The sequence below is a fragment of the Camarhynchus parvulus genome, chromosome 1A, assembly GCF_901933205.1.
Source record: "Camarhynchus parvulus chromosome 1A, STF_HiC, whole genome shotgun sequence".
NCBI lineage: Eukaryota > Metazoa > Chordata > Aves > Passeriformes > Thraupidae > Camarhynchus > Camarhynchus parvulus.
In genome coordinates, this window is record NC_044586.1 from 2076108 (window position 1) to 2088901 (window position 12794).

At 39.5% G+C, this 12794-nt stretch overlaps 1 protein-coding gene across 6 annotated transcripts in view; it reads right to left on the reverse strand.

Moving 5' to 3' along the window:
- The window catches only part of PLEKHA5 (pleckstrin homology domain containing A5), a 157248-nt gene that overhangs the window by 31999 nt on the left and 112455 nt on the right, over positions 1-12794 (reverse strand). For 3 of the 6 annotated variants that reach the window (XM_030960051.1, XM_030960056.1, XM_030960055.1), the window contains exons 11-14: positions 7031-7493; positions 3800-3883; positions 1048-1167; positions 274-327 (exon numbers count right to left, since the gene is read on the reverse strand). In XM_030960051.1, the coding sequence (XP_030815911.1) occupies positions 274-327; positions 1048-1167; positions 3800-3883; positions 7031-7493 (721 nt within the window). The remainder of the gene's footprint in view (positions 1-273; positions 328-1047; positions 1168-3799; positions 3884-7030; positions 7494-12794) is intronic. The other 3 variants (XM_030960053.1, XM_030960057.1, XM_030960052.1) reach the window with 2 other exon arrangements.

A 12794-nucleotide genomic window follows, 5' to 3' on the forward strand; every position in this document is an offset into this window, starting at 1 on the left:
TTAGTGTTATTATGAACAGGAAATTAGGAACATATTTAGAACAGAAAAATGAATTGGTGATTGGCTACTGATTTCTGACAAATTTTAAACTGAGGGATTCTTTTTCCACATAAAAGCTCAAATTTGTGATCAATTGAGATATCCTATGCTGTGAGCATCATCCAACTTCACAAAAAGCACTGAAAATCCTTCTCCCCAAATATTTCCAGCTTTGATAGGAGCAGGCAAAAAGCATTAAGAAATATAAACACACAAGTAAATTGCAAATCCCACCTGGTGATCCAAATATATGGCATTCCTTTGAAGGTGATGTGAAAGAATCTCATTCTAGCAGGCAGCAGTCAAAGGGGAAAAGGAAAGGGACAGAAGGTGCAGAATGCATGAAAAGAGCTTGGAAGGATGTAAACTAGACAGTGATAGACAGTTCTGTTTTATGGAGAAATACAATGCTGTTTTAAACTGCTTTTTTTAGCGAACTGTTAACCAGTTTTGAGCCCGAAACAAAAATGATGAAAGTTTGCTACGAATCAGACCAGGAAACCACTACATTTCATTTTGGTTTACACATAAAACACAGTGAGCTTATGTCAATGTCCACTACACAGGCAACTATGAACCCTTTGATAAATCCATGTTTTAAACATGTCCTGCTTTTTGTACACATATCACAAATAAGATGTAATCTGATTGCAGGCTGCATAAACAGCAGATTAATCTCAATCTAGCATGACTAATTTTGTTTGTAATACAAAATAATAGATGAAAACCACTTCATTTTAAACCTGAATGTCCTGGGGTGACTTTAGGATGCTTTTGTCTATTTAGCCCAGAACTCCAGCCAGCTACTTTAAAATATTCCCAGGTAATTTTGACTTGGCTTATGTCAAAAACCAAGACCTCAAAGGGTTGATAGCGGAGCACCACACACACACAGGATTAATGCCACTCGCACAGGAGCCAGGGAACTTAGCACAGAGCAGACTTGGGTTAATGAATGGCTGTGGGTTAGTGAGGATGGAGCAGGACACACATTGCTGGATGGCTGACCTTTGGGCTGCTGGCCTCAAGCTTTAGCTGCATGAGCTGTGCTAGTGTGTGCTCCCGGATACTACTCAGCTCCGCCTGCTGCCGTCTCAGCTTTATGAGCAGCAGGGTCAGCTCCTCCGGCTGAGGGAGTGCAATGTGAGAAGCCAAAGAGCAGAGAAAAGGTTAATTGGTACACCAAACAACACCTCAGTAAAATAAGGCACGCCTCATAAAAGGTTTGCATCTAAGAAGTACAGGAAGGTGCACCTTCAGAGCGCCTTGCAGGAACTCCGGCAGTGATACGACACAAGAGAAAACATTTCCCCCTGTTGAACTCTTCCAAATATAAAATGAAGGGTTAGCCTTTGACTGCTCAAACCAGCAAATGCCATAAAAGTCAAAGATTCTGTATTAAGGACAAAAATAATTGAGGATTTTGCAGGGCAAAGTCTGTGCAGTCCTCAATTTTCCTGATGTGCATATCAAATTGGTGATACTGACTTCAGTCAGGGGAAGACAACTCCAGCCCCTTAGGATGTTGTTACCTGTATGTGGGCAGCCATTTGAGCTTGGTGAAAGAATCAAAACATGCCCTCAAGAAAATGTAGTTTTAAAAATAATTCTTCAGACAATTATTTAAAATAATTCTTCAAATGTATGTGTCAAAATTGAGAGGAAAAAATGATGACAATCCCATGTTTACTGAACTACCTCAGAAATAATCACCTTTCACAAAATAAATCTGCACAAGCATGACAAAAATAATTTTCCATCCCACCTTTCACAGGTCTGAGGCCTCCAGTTATTTTATTGCTTTCCTTCTATGACTAAGCTGTACAATACAGCCTTAGGAAGGGATGAAGAATAGCATTTAAGACTTACTATAGATTATATGTATTATGGAAATTAACTCCACCTCAAATGGGTATTTTTCAGGTAATTCCACACAGATCAGCTTAGGTCAGTTTGCAAAATTCTACCTGAACCATTCCTGGGAACCACTTCTATTAGCAATACTCCAAAGAAAACAAACCACTGAGCACAAGTATTTTTGTTATGTTCCTGTTTGCTTCTGTTTCTTACACTTCTCCAGAAGTCAACCTTACAGGAGGTTAAATATTCATCCAGCATTTTGATTTTCTCACAAACCCTGTGAGTTAAACATAGCCCAAAGCTCCTGAACCCCTGCTTGCCCTCTCCCACAGGCGCAGAACTTCCCCAAAGCAAAGAAGTAAAGAGCTCCAGAGAAGCCCACACTAAAAATGCTGAAAGTGAATATGTGTTTCTCAGAATTAAGAGGAAAAATCCCTGAGAAGCAGCATGGCACCAGCACTTCTGTGAGTTCAGAACAGAGGAGCCCACAAGAGGGAGCAAGGGATTTCCACATAGCTTCAGCTGGAAAAACCATTTGCTTTTGAGGGAAAACCAACACCAAACCCAAGCTGTCTAATGGCAGTTTTCCTTCTTACAGCTCTCCCTCAATACCTGGATTTGAAATATTGAATTCCAGAGGGCAAGTGTTAAGAACCCAGACTGCTCTACAAGGCATTTTGGAGCTCTCTCCAAAAACAGGCAACAGTGTTTTCAGTCTGAAAAGTAACATCCACTCAAAGCACAAGGAGTCTCATCTTTAGGAATATAAGAACAAAAAGTGGCATCTTCAAGCAAAAGGGGCAATGATCCACTTTTTCAAGATCAAAACTCCTTTTGGTACATTCTGAAACAGCTCAATTTTAGTGCATTAGGAATAACCTATTTCATGGCACTCCAACCCAAACTTTTTCTCTACAGAGGAGCCCTTAGAACAGAACTTCTCCTCCTCTTTAGACATTCATAAAGTTGCTGCAGGCGCTGTGCATTTGATGCAGGCCCTGGGACTCTTGCAACAACCATAACACCAACTTTTCTCAGGGCTACCTACAGGCTTCCTCCTCTGGCCCCTGCACTGTTCTGCTGTGGATTTCTTGTTGGTTTCCTGGACCTGCTTGTCCCTCTGGAGATGAGCCCAGAATGGCTGAGCGGGTCGCGAACCCCAAGGAATGTCTGGAAGGCTCCAGCTACCAAAGGCCAACCCCAAAAGTCCCTGAAGGTGCCAGAAATCTGTGCTGAGAAGTGCAGGAAACAGGGCTGGAGGCAGTAGAAGGACTGGCTGCCCACAGTATGATCCAAAAAAAAAAAAACCAAACCAGTTTTCTTAGTTCATAACTCTCTCAATTGGTATTTTCGGATGGACAGAGAGATTACAAAAAAGGAGACAAAAACTGGTAAAGAAGTGACATCAATTTAGGGCAATTTTTTGGCTGAGAGTCATGTTTCAGCTAGGAAAGTGGAGAGTATTCACCAACATTACTTTGATGAAATATCTTCAGTGAGAATTTCAGCTCTACCACAGTACAGTGTCAGAAAGGACATCCTTTTATAAAACACTCTTTTACATTTCCAAAAACACCAAACTTCTAGGATTTTCTAAATAATTAATGGAGAAATAACTGTTCTGTGATGTAGTCTATCCTCTCCCAGGAATTTCAGCAATGTATCAACAATGATTAAAAAATAATAAATCTGTAATTCCCAAAGAAAACCTTGACTCAGCAGCTACACAATATTCTTAGAATTATGTGGAATCACAGAGTACTTCTTCCCCTGATAATTTAAAGAAAGGTTACATTTAAAGCAAGCTTTAACTGGAATAAAATTTCAATGTTGCCTCTTCATACTTAAAGGATTATTGTTAAAAAAAATCCCTGATGTATCAAATAAAAATCCAACTCACTGTTTTGCCTTGGAGGTTCTGAGGAGTAAGAGGCTGTAAACTCAGACCTGCTGGCATCGACCTTCTGTCAGGCACAAAGACATGCTGCACAAAAAAAAAATAGCACAGTGTGACCCACAGTTGTTTTTAAAGACTCAAAAACTTTAAATGCTAACACAAAAAGTCAAGCCAACTTCCCCCTCATTAAAATTTGCTATGATTTGTACCAGTCATGCTCCCTGTTGATTTACTACCTAGGTTATTCAAGTCTCTAAATTTTAGAAATAGCCCAAATTTCATATTTAATTTAATTTACAGTTCTCTCTCATTATTGTTGCTCTATTGACAGAGTGCTGACCACGAGCAAGGTCTACCCACAAATCACAATTTTTTCTGACAATACACCAAGAGACTCCCACTACAGTTCTATTTCCAAAGCATAAGCAATATGACCAGTAATACTCCCCGAAGTGGGTGTTCTTCACTTAAATGTATGTTAAATAAATGTAGACATTAGCTAAGAACATTGAAAAATATTAAATATTCACAAATATGAAATGTTTTGTAGCAATTTTAAAGGAATCCCGGAAAACAACAGTTTTAGCATAAAAACGTCCACAGCCATGGCAAGATACCTTAGGAATACATCTACAATGATTTGTGATAAAAAAACCATTGAGGACTTATTTCCTTTGCCAGCATTCCAAAGGGAACTCATAGGCCACAGTTCATTTAAGGACAGCTGAACAATAGCAATTTGGGGAGGCAGTCTTTTTCTGTCCTGCTGTACTCTCAAAATATTAGGGGCAGATTGCTAGATAAAGTAAATACTGTGGGTGTAGTGCAGCATTCTCAGGGCTGCAGATGTCATTTCTATTTCAAGAATAACAGGGAAGGTCTTGGAATAGTAAGGAAGGACACAACAGGACAGAAAACTAGCTGATGTGAAAAGAAGTAAGAAAGAAAATTTTCAAGCTGCAGGGTGACTACTTTTGAGTAGGCAACGCCATTTAGACATAGACAAGCAGTCAATTCAAAACCACGTGCTGTAAAAAATAGAAAGTTTTGGCATCTGCTCACGATGTTCTCATTCCTGAATTTTCAAACCGTGTCTTCATTGACTTCTCAAACCCAAATAGTTACACACAAGGGGACTCATGCAAATGGGCATGTGGATGCCAACACAATTGCTTTATGTTTGCCAGGTGTTGCAATACCAGCCTTGCCTCATCCTCTGAGGTGAGAAAGGATCAGCAGAACAAAACCAAAAGCCACAACAAAACCCAGCTCTCCTTTCTGGATCCTTTTCTCTTGGGAAGCAGCTCAGCTTGAGCATCCTCTGCCTGCCAGAGTGACCAGGCAGAGCGACCAGACTGAGGCAGACAAAGCAGCTTGTCCTGAGCACACAGCCCCAGCTTGAGGAGGATGCTTGATAAATGTACACATGGCTTGGGCTCCTGGACTCTGCTGGAAGACACCTTTAGTACCACTCAGAGAAACATCCCTCTCTCCTACTGGGGGGCTTTAACTTTCTTTAGTAGCTTTTTCTTCAAAGTAAGTGTCCACTTTCCTATAAAACTACTGGATGACTGAAAAGACTTCATCTTTCCAGCTCCAACACATGAGGCAGCTTCTGCAAGTTCAGCCTTGTTCTCTAACCATCTGATTTTAGCTAAGGGGACATTAGTCTTCTTTCTGTCTTGTACACAATAAAGAGTATTGGAGTTGTTTTTCATATCCTTCTCCAGATATTCTTTCTAACTCATCACTTGTGTACAAGTTTAAAAAAGGTAATGGCTTAAAAGGATAACAAATGCTAGCAGGAATTCTGCAAATGTGAGAGACCAGCCCAGGACAATAAGATTACAGTACTGTAGCACATGGAGAAAAATATATTGATGACAAAAATTGATGATCTTGTGGATAAATGCTCCGGCCTATAACCACTGACATATTATGAGTAACAATGTTTGATCTTCTTGTGATAGAAGAATTACAGAACATTGGATAAATTCCAGAGCTTCCTGTTTGGATGGCTATCTATGCTGAAAAACTTAAGATCTCTATGTAGATGGGGCTTAGATGTTAAGTTTACCCTACTGTTTTCAAATAATCAGTCTTCTGATTACCCATCTCTTAAAGACAGGGGTGTATTTAAAGTTAATGGCAAAAGCCAGTTTTGTAACTAATTAAATACAAACCAAACAGCATGAAAAACTCAAGGGAAACAGGAGGTTTGTATAAAAGGTACTCAATACTAAATGAATGATTAGCATAAAGTGTTCAACAAGGAACAAAAACATCAGGAAGCAAAACATGGCTGACAGGACAAGCAATATACACTCTGCAGCACTGACCCAGTGGCATTTCTCAGATATGTGAGAAACATTGATTACTAAATTTCCAGAGCAGTTGAGACATAAAGGATGCCAAAGCAAAATTACTCCTTTGGTGATAGGGGTCTAAAAACTTCAAAATCCAACACCTGATAATCAACTCTAAGTTGTTTAAACTGCTTTAAGTTGTAGTTATAGGTTTTTTCTTTCCCTGGATAAAAAAAAAAAAGATATCCAAGCATGAAGTTTTTAGAAAAATGCTCAGGAGCATTTTACATCCAACAGAAGGAGTAATTTTTATTTAATTATTTCCAATCTATTAAAACCCATGGTAACAAAGCATGCTGGCTGTAACAGAGCAGCACATATGGCACTCAAGTTCACAATTCTTCATGTCTCCCTCTCAGTGGTTAAGCACTAAGGTTGTGTGCATTTAGACTGATCTTCAGTGATCTCCCTAAGAGCTCAAAGGCATAAAAAGGAACAATACACTCAATTTGCTGCTGGAGCCCAAGGCAGCCAAACTTGTTGCTGAAGGACAGAAAGCAGCATCTGTAAAGAAACCTGGGATTTTGAGTCCTCTTGCTGCTAGAAAGGAGTTAGAGTTCTGTACATGCATAAGGTATTCTGAATAATTTGCCTATTGACTCATTTTTTTTTAGAGGGCATATTATCATGGGCAGTAATATCAAGACATGTTTTCATCTTTTAGTGTTTCAAAAAAATACATTTTTTGTATCCTTAGATTTTTCAGCCCTTTTTAAAACCAAACCTTTCTCCACAAAAACAGTGATGCAACAATATCCATTATAGTAAAATATACTCCAGTGCAACATAAGTTTTCCAGGGATCAGACACATTCTACTGAAGAGCCCTGCAGATGAGAGTTTTATCCATTAGATGAAGCTTTTTTTACCTTGGTGTGATGTGTCCTGTGCCTGCGGTCGATGGTGACATCTCCCCTCTGCACTGGCGACGACACCTCCGAGCGGTACGTGCGCTGCGGGGAGTACCCCTGGAAACCCGCGATGGAGCCGTGCGACGGGGACGTGGGGATGGAGTGCATGGGCTGATCAGAGATGTTGATCATGGTCTTTGGGCTGCTCAGGGTGCTGTGCCTGGTCAGGGTGCTCTGCTTGTTGTAGAACTGGCGCTGCTGCCACTCGTAGAGCTGCCACATGGTGTCGTCGCGCATGGAGCGCCGCTTGTCCTCGGCGCTGACGGGTCCCACGGCTCTGTCGTAGGGAGCCACGCTGCAGAGGCTTTCTGGACGTGTCTTGCTGTTCCTTGGCAGTGTCCTGTACCCCTCTGGGTACCGGGGCAGCACCTGAGCTCGATGGCTTGGCATGTTCCTCGGCAGCGTCTGGTAGGAGATGATGCTGGAACACACGTTTCCTTTTGTTAGTGTTAATATTGCGGCAATCAGAAATTGTTCACTGTGGGTTGGGTTTATCCAGCTCTCAGCTTTTATAATACTTTGAATGCCATTTAAAAAAAGCTCAAGAAATTCAAAGCAACAGTTCAAGAATCAATGATTCTGACTGAATGCGCTGTAGCAGCCAAAAGTGGATCCTTTCTCTCTGACTAGCTCTTGCTGATATAATCTGTATTTCATTTCATCTTTTTACCAGTTTGCCAGTCTAGTACTCTACTGGACTGGCAAACTTGATTTCAAGTTTTGATCAAATCTTGGAACTTGCCTATATGCTGGATAGGTGAAAGTTTTGAAAGCTTTAAAGTTCTCTGTTTCCATATGCTTTCCATATTTCCATTTGAAATGTTCGCTTTTTTCAAAAGTGAAAAAAAATACTGTTTCCTTAAGAAAATCTTGAGCAATTACTACAGATATTAAAAAAATTATTCTTTTAACAGCAGTCCATGGGAAAACTGCAGTAATTGTCTGAAGAAATTGTATTTTGCAATTGTCAAGGACAAGCCATTCCATATCAGCCATTCAAGTGAAACAAAGAGCAATACATGTCTTTGTTTGATAATAATATTTTATTGCTTTTCAACTCAGAAATGTATTCAAAGGCTTATTTCCTTAATTTTTTGCCCCATTAAGAGTCTGGAGTTCTACAGTCATTTAGCAACTTTCAGCATTAGTTAAAATACTAAAAAATTTTCTATACCAAGGATTGATGCATGCCTAAGTATGACAAAGCACTATTTGTTAATTTATTTCAGAGGACAAAATCTAGGTCATAAACATTGATTTATTCCTCCCTTATCTAAAATGCAAATGAGCTCCTCTTAAAGCCTTTTGCTACAGAGCATGCATATGATTGATGCTTGCTTATAGACAACAAAATCAGCCTCAAATTGGACCTGATTTAGCCATGAGAGGGCAGCAGCTTCCAGCTACACCCCACACTAATCTGAACTAAAATCCCTATACCATGAAGCACCGGAACCTGGAGATGGTTTTGAATTATTTCAGTGCCACCAAAAAAAAACATTAAAGGAATTATGTAGATCAAATGACACAATAAACTAGCATTATGCATGTGAGATCCTTATGGAATAACTATCAGGGAAATTGATGATGGTGAAACCCACTTTTCTGAAAATAGTTAAGCTGAGTATTTACAATCACCTGCAACATTCTGAAGATGAAAACTGCTATAAAGAGCTTTATGTACAAAATCTGCTACAGTTTCTGAAGCTTTTCAAGAATTACTGAAGAATTATTCCCACTTTGTATTGGACAGCTTCCCATTCTTGCAAAAAAATTACAAAAAGGGAAGAGGGATTCCAAGTCCTAGTCTTCTTTTGCCAAATCTGCTTAAATAACTTCCAAATTTCTTTAGTAACAGGCTGATAATGATAAGGCTTTTGTCCATCTCCATATTTAAAACCAAACAAACAAGATGCTTTTGAACTCCATTTCTAACTTTCAAAAGAGAATTGTAACTATATCCCATAACAGCTACAGTAAGGCCTGACATTCTCATGAATATATTTAGTAGCAAGACACACCTCACTCACTGAAGTTCCTCACACATTTTATTAATTAAATGGGCAGTGTAATCCTGTTGGAACCTTTAAATATCCTGAACTTGCAAAAACAGCTGCCTGAAGTTCTTACTGTGCAAAGACATCAATTTAAAATCTGCATGCAATTACTTATATTCTGGAACATTTAGAAAGATAACATAATCCATCTTCAATTGGTAAACCATGAAAACTGTAAAAAGCTCAACCACCTCAATATTAAGCCTTGTTTTAGATAATTCGATAAAATAGATTCACCAATGTCCTGTTGATACTTGCAAAAATGTCATTCCAGTCAAACCCAAAACTCAACTCCAGACAGAACTGCAGCTTCCAGCTGCCCTGCACACAAAGGGAGGCTGCTGCAGCTGGGTCTGAGGTTGCAAAGTATTTCTGCAGCTGCCATCATAAATAGATCCTTATAATTGCTCCCATGTGAGAAAGTCTTCCACATGTGTTTACAGACACCTTGAGAGGTTGTCTCCTGGGGAGCAATAGTGGTTCTGGTGTCTGAGTTGGACTATTAGGGTGTTTAGGTTGGAAATGTAAGATGTGCCCAGAGGTGTGCATTCTATTGACATCTGTCAGAGGTGGGGCAGGTCTCCGCTGTTCATTGGGCAGTTTTCTTTATCTCTCCCACAAGCAATCCTCCCTCCAGGAGATAACTTCTGTTAATTATTAATTACCTTCTGTCCATGGCCACTGAGTGTCCCTGCAGGGCTGATCCAATTCCGGCATCCCATGGGGAGATGCTGCGCCCAGGGGAGGAGCCAAGCATTCCTACCTGGATCCAATCTGAGCCTGGAGCAGCACAGCAGCCTTTGCCCCCTGCATTGCCAGAGGAGCAGCTTTCTGCTGCCCTGCATTGCCAGAGGGAGCCCAGGCCCATCTGCAGCAGCCCTGGAGCTGCAGAGGAAAACTCCCCCCTTGTGCAGGATCCCTGCTCCAGCAGCAGCACAGCTGGCACTGCAGGAGGGCTGAGCCCCCATGGGATGGGACTGTGCCACCCCCTGACACACAGGGGACAGGGCCTGGTCTGACTCTGGCAGTGCTTTGTTCTCTCTTTTTATACTATTGCATTTGTCTTAATTTTCCTCATAAAGAACTGTTATTCCTACTCCCATATCTTTGCCTGAGAACCTTCCTTAATTTCAAAATTATACTAATTCAGAGGGAGGGGGTTTACATTTTCCAGTTCAAGGGAGGCTCCTGCCTTCCTTAGCAGACACCTGGCTTTCAAATCAACACACTGGGAAAGCAACTTTGCTGCTAGGCCCCTTTAGGGACTCAGGGCTGCAACGCTGTGAATATCCTCAACTTGAAACCTCAGAACAGCCCCTCATCCTAATGAACAAAAATCGCTGGCCCCAAACACACAACTTCCACGTAAGAATCAAGAAAGGGTGGCAGAGTGAAGATGGAAGCCTGGAGTTTCATTGCAGGCATTTATTATTTTGGATGAATCTTATACAGACAAGGCAGAGAGACAGGCTCACATCCTGGGGTAGCAGCAACAAAAAACATCCCTTAGTACCAAACAACCCTTCTGTATTTTTTCACATTTGTGAAAGACCACTCAAGTGAACTACTTTTGTGAAAAACATATTTTTTTCATAACTGACTTCTGCAAAATTCAATAAAATGATACCAAAGTGGAATGTGTTTATTTTTTATTCAAACCACATTTATTTTTGTTTTTAAAAAAGTTTGCCTTCCTTAAGGCAGCAGTTTATTCATGTGGCTTTTGCCAAACTAGATGTCTAGATCCATGGAAACAACAGGTAACAGCTTCAAGAATTAAAATCTATATTGCTGTCATTCTCATTACTTTTTTGGTCAATCAAACCACTGAGGGGTCAGCCTGTCCCTCTAAAAAAATTGGTAGTTGTATAGTGAACCTTTTTCATTCTATATTAAGGATAGCTAAGAGCTCCTCTTTTCTTTTATATATAGTCATTTAATTGAACATCTTTGTTGACATCTTAGCATTTGTCCCATTTTTTTCTGCAGTCTGACACACCAGAGATACTCAGTTGGGTCCTCCATGATTTCTGTCATGCAGACACAATAACACAGATGCACTGGAAAGCAGCTTGGTGGAGAGTTAGCAACTTTCCCCCAGTAAGTAAAGACTACTTTTTTCAAAAATTCTAGTTATGAGTTTTACAGGTCTTAAACAGCCTCAGGATCCTCTCACCCCAACCTTAAGCTTTAGCATAAACCAGAGCTTCTTTTTTTACTCTCATTCACCAACTTTGATTCTACTTAAATGTCTGTCTCCAGCCAGAACCTGGCAACCTCAACAAAAATAAAATTTTAAATTTAAATGAAGCCCCATTTAAAAGACATCACTATATACATTAGAAATTTGGATCATTATTCAAGGCTGTTTCCATGCAAAGCAAAAAAGATAGCTCAAGGCAAATTCTGCTTCAGTTTGCCACTTTTTTGTAGAACTGCTTTTGAAAGCATTTATATTATCACCCTTATCTAGGCAAACAAGTGTTCCTATACTCAAGAATAAAATATTGTTAATTAGTAACATATTGTTAATAGCACTTCCCTCTATTTGATCCTCACTATGAAACCAGTTTTAGGGTTTTTATACTTGCTCAGAACTGAAAAACAGCACATCTATTCTAGTTTCTTCTGTTTGGTTGCAAGTTTTAAAGTCCAATTAAAAAAATTAACTGCATCAAAGAGCCTTCTGAGTTCTCATTATGCAAGTTTGAATAATAAGATTAATGACATGTGCAAGTCCCTGTCTGTATTACAAGTTCAAACTTGATCAAACTACTTATGATGAGTATTTCATGAAACACCACATTAACAATTCCTAATTATATGTAATGAAAGGCTAAAAGCAGTGAGGAAATGTTCAACCTTGGCACATGGAAGGCAAGTTCATGGAAATGTTTCAAGATTTTGCAAAAACTGAGAAGCCCCAGTCAATATGTCAAAATTTGTGGGGGAAACACATTTTCTGAACTTAGTTTATCTTAAGCTCTGCTCTGCCATGCATCTATACACAAAATCCTTAATTTCCAGCCCCTTCAAAGTATCTTCTGTGATAGCATCTCCTATCAAATGTAATATTAAAAACCTTTTTACATTTTCCTGCTGGAGCTGCTTGTCTGTAAGGCAGCCTGGAAGCAACATCCCTACACTCCTCAGACAGAGAAATTGCTATTGGCATGACATTAAATATTGCCAATCATTCACACATCGTTTTAAAACTTCATGAATAAGCACTAGAGCTCAATATTGTAACTGGCTGATAGCTAATTTCATGAGAAGAGAAGCTTTAAGCATCAAGTTAGATTCTGTGTCTTATTTTTAGATAAATCTTCTCTCTCTCTCTCTTCATACAAAGCTGGTTTAAAGTTTAAAAGCTCCCAGGAATATTTTTTTTAAAGAATTTCAAATACAATATTATTAAAAGAATTTGTGAGCAAAAAACGTAGAAGAAAGGGCAATTTCAAGAACAGATTTTAAGAGGAAAAAGAATTTTTATGAGTGATGACACATTTTCCCTGCTAGGACAGGGAAATGTCTAACACCCAAAAAGTGTTCATGGCCATTTTTACTTATTGAGTTATTAATATACTTTATTAATAACCATTCAAATGCTAATAAAAGAAACTTCCACACATCTGTTCTGAGAAGTCCTCAAATGCAGAAGAGAG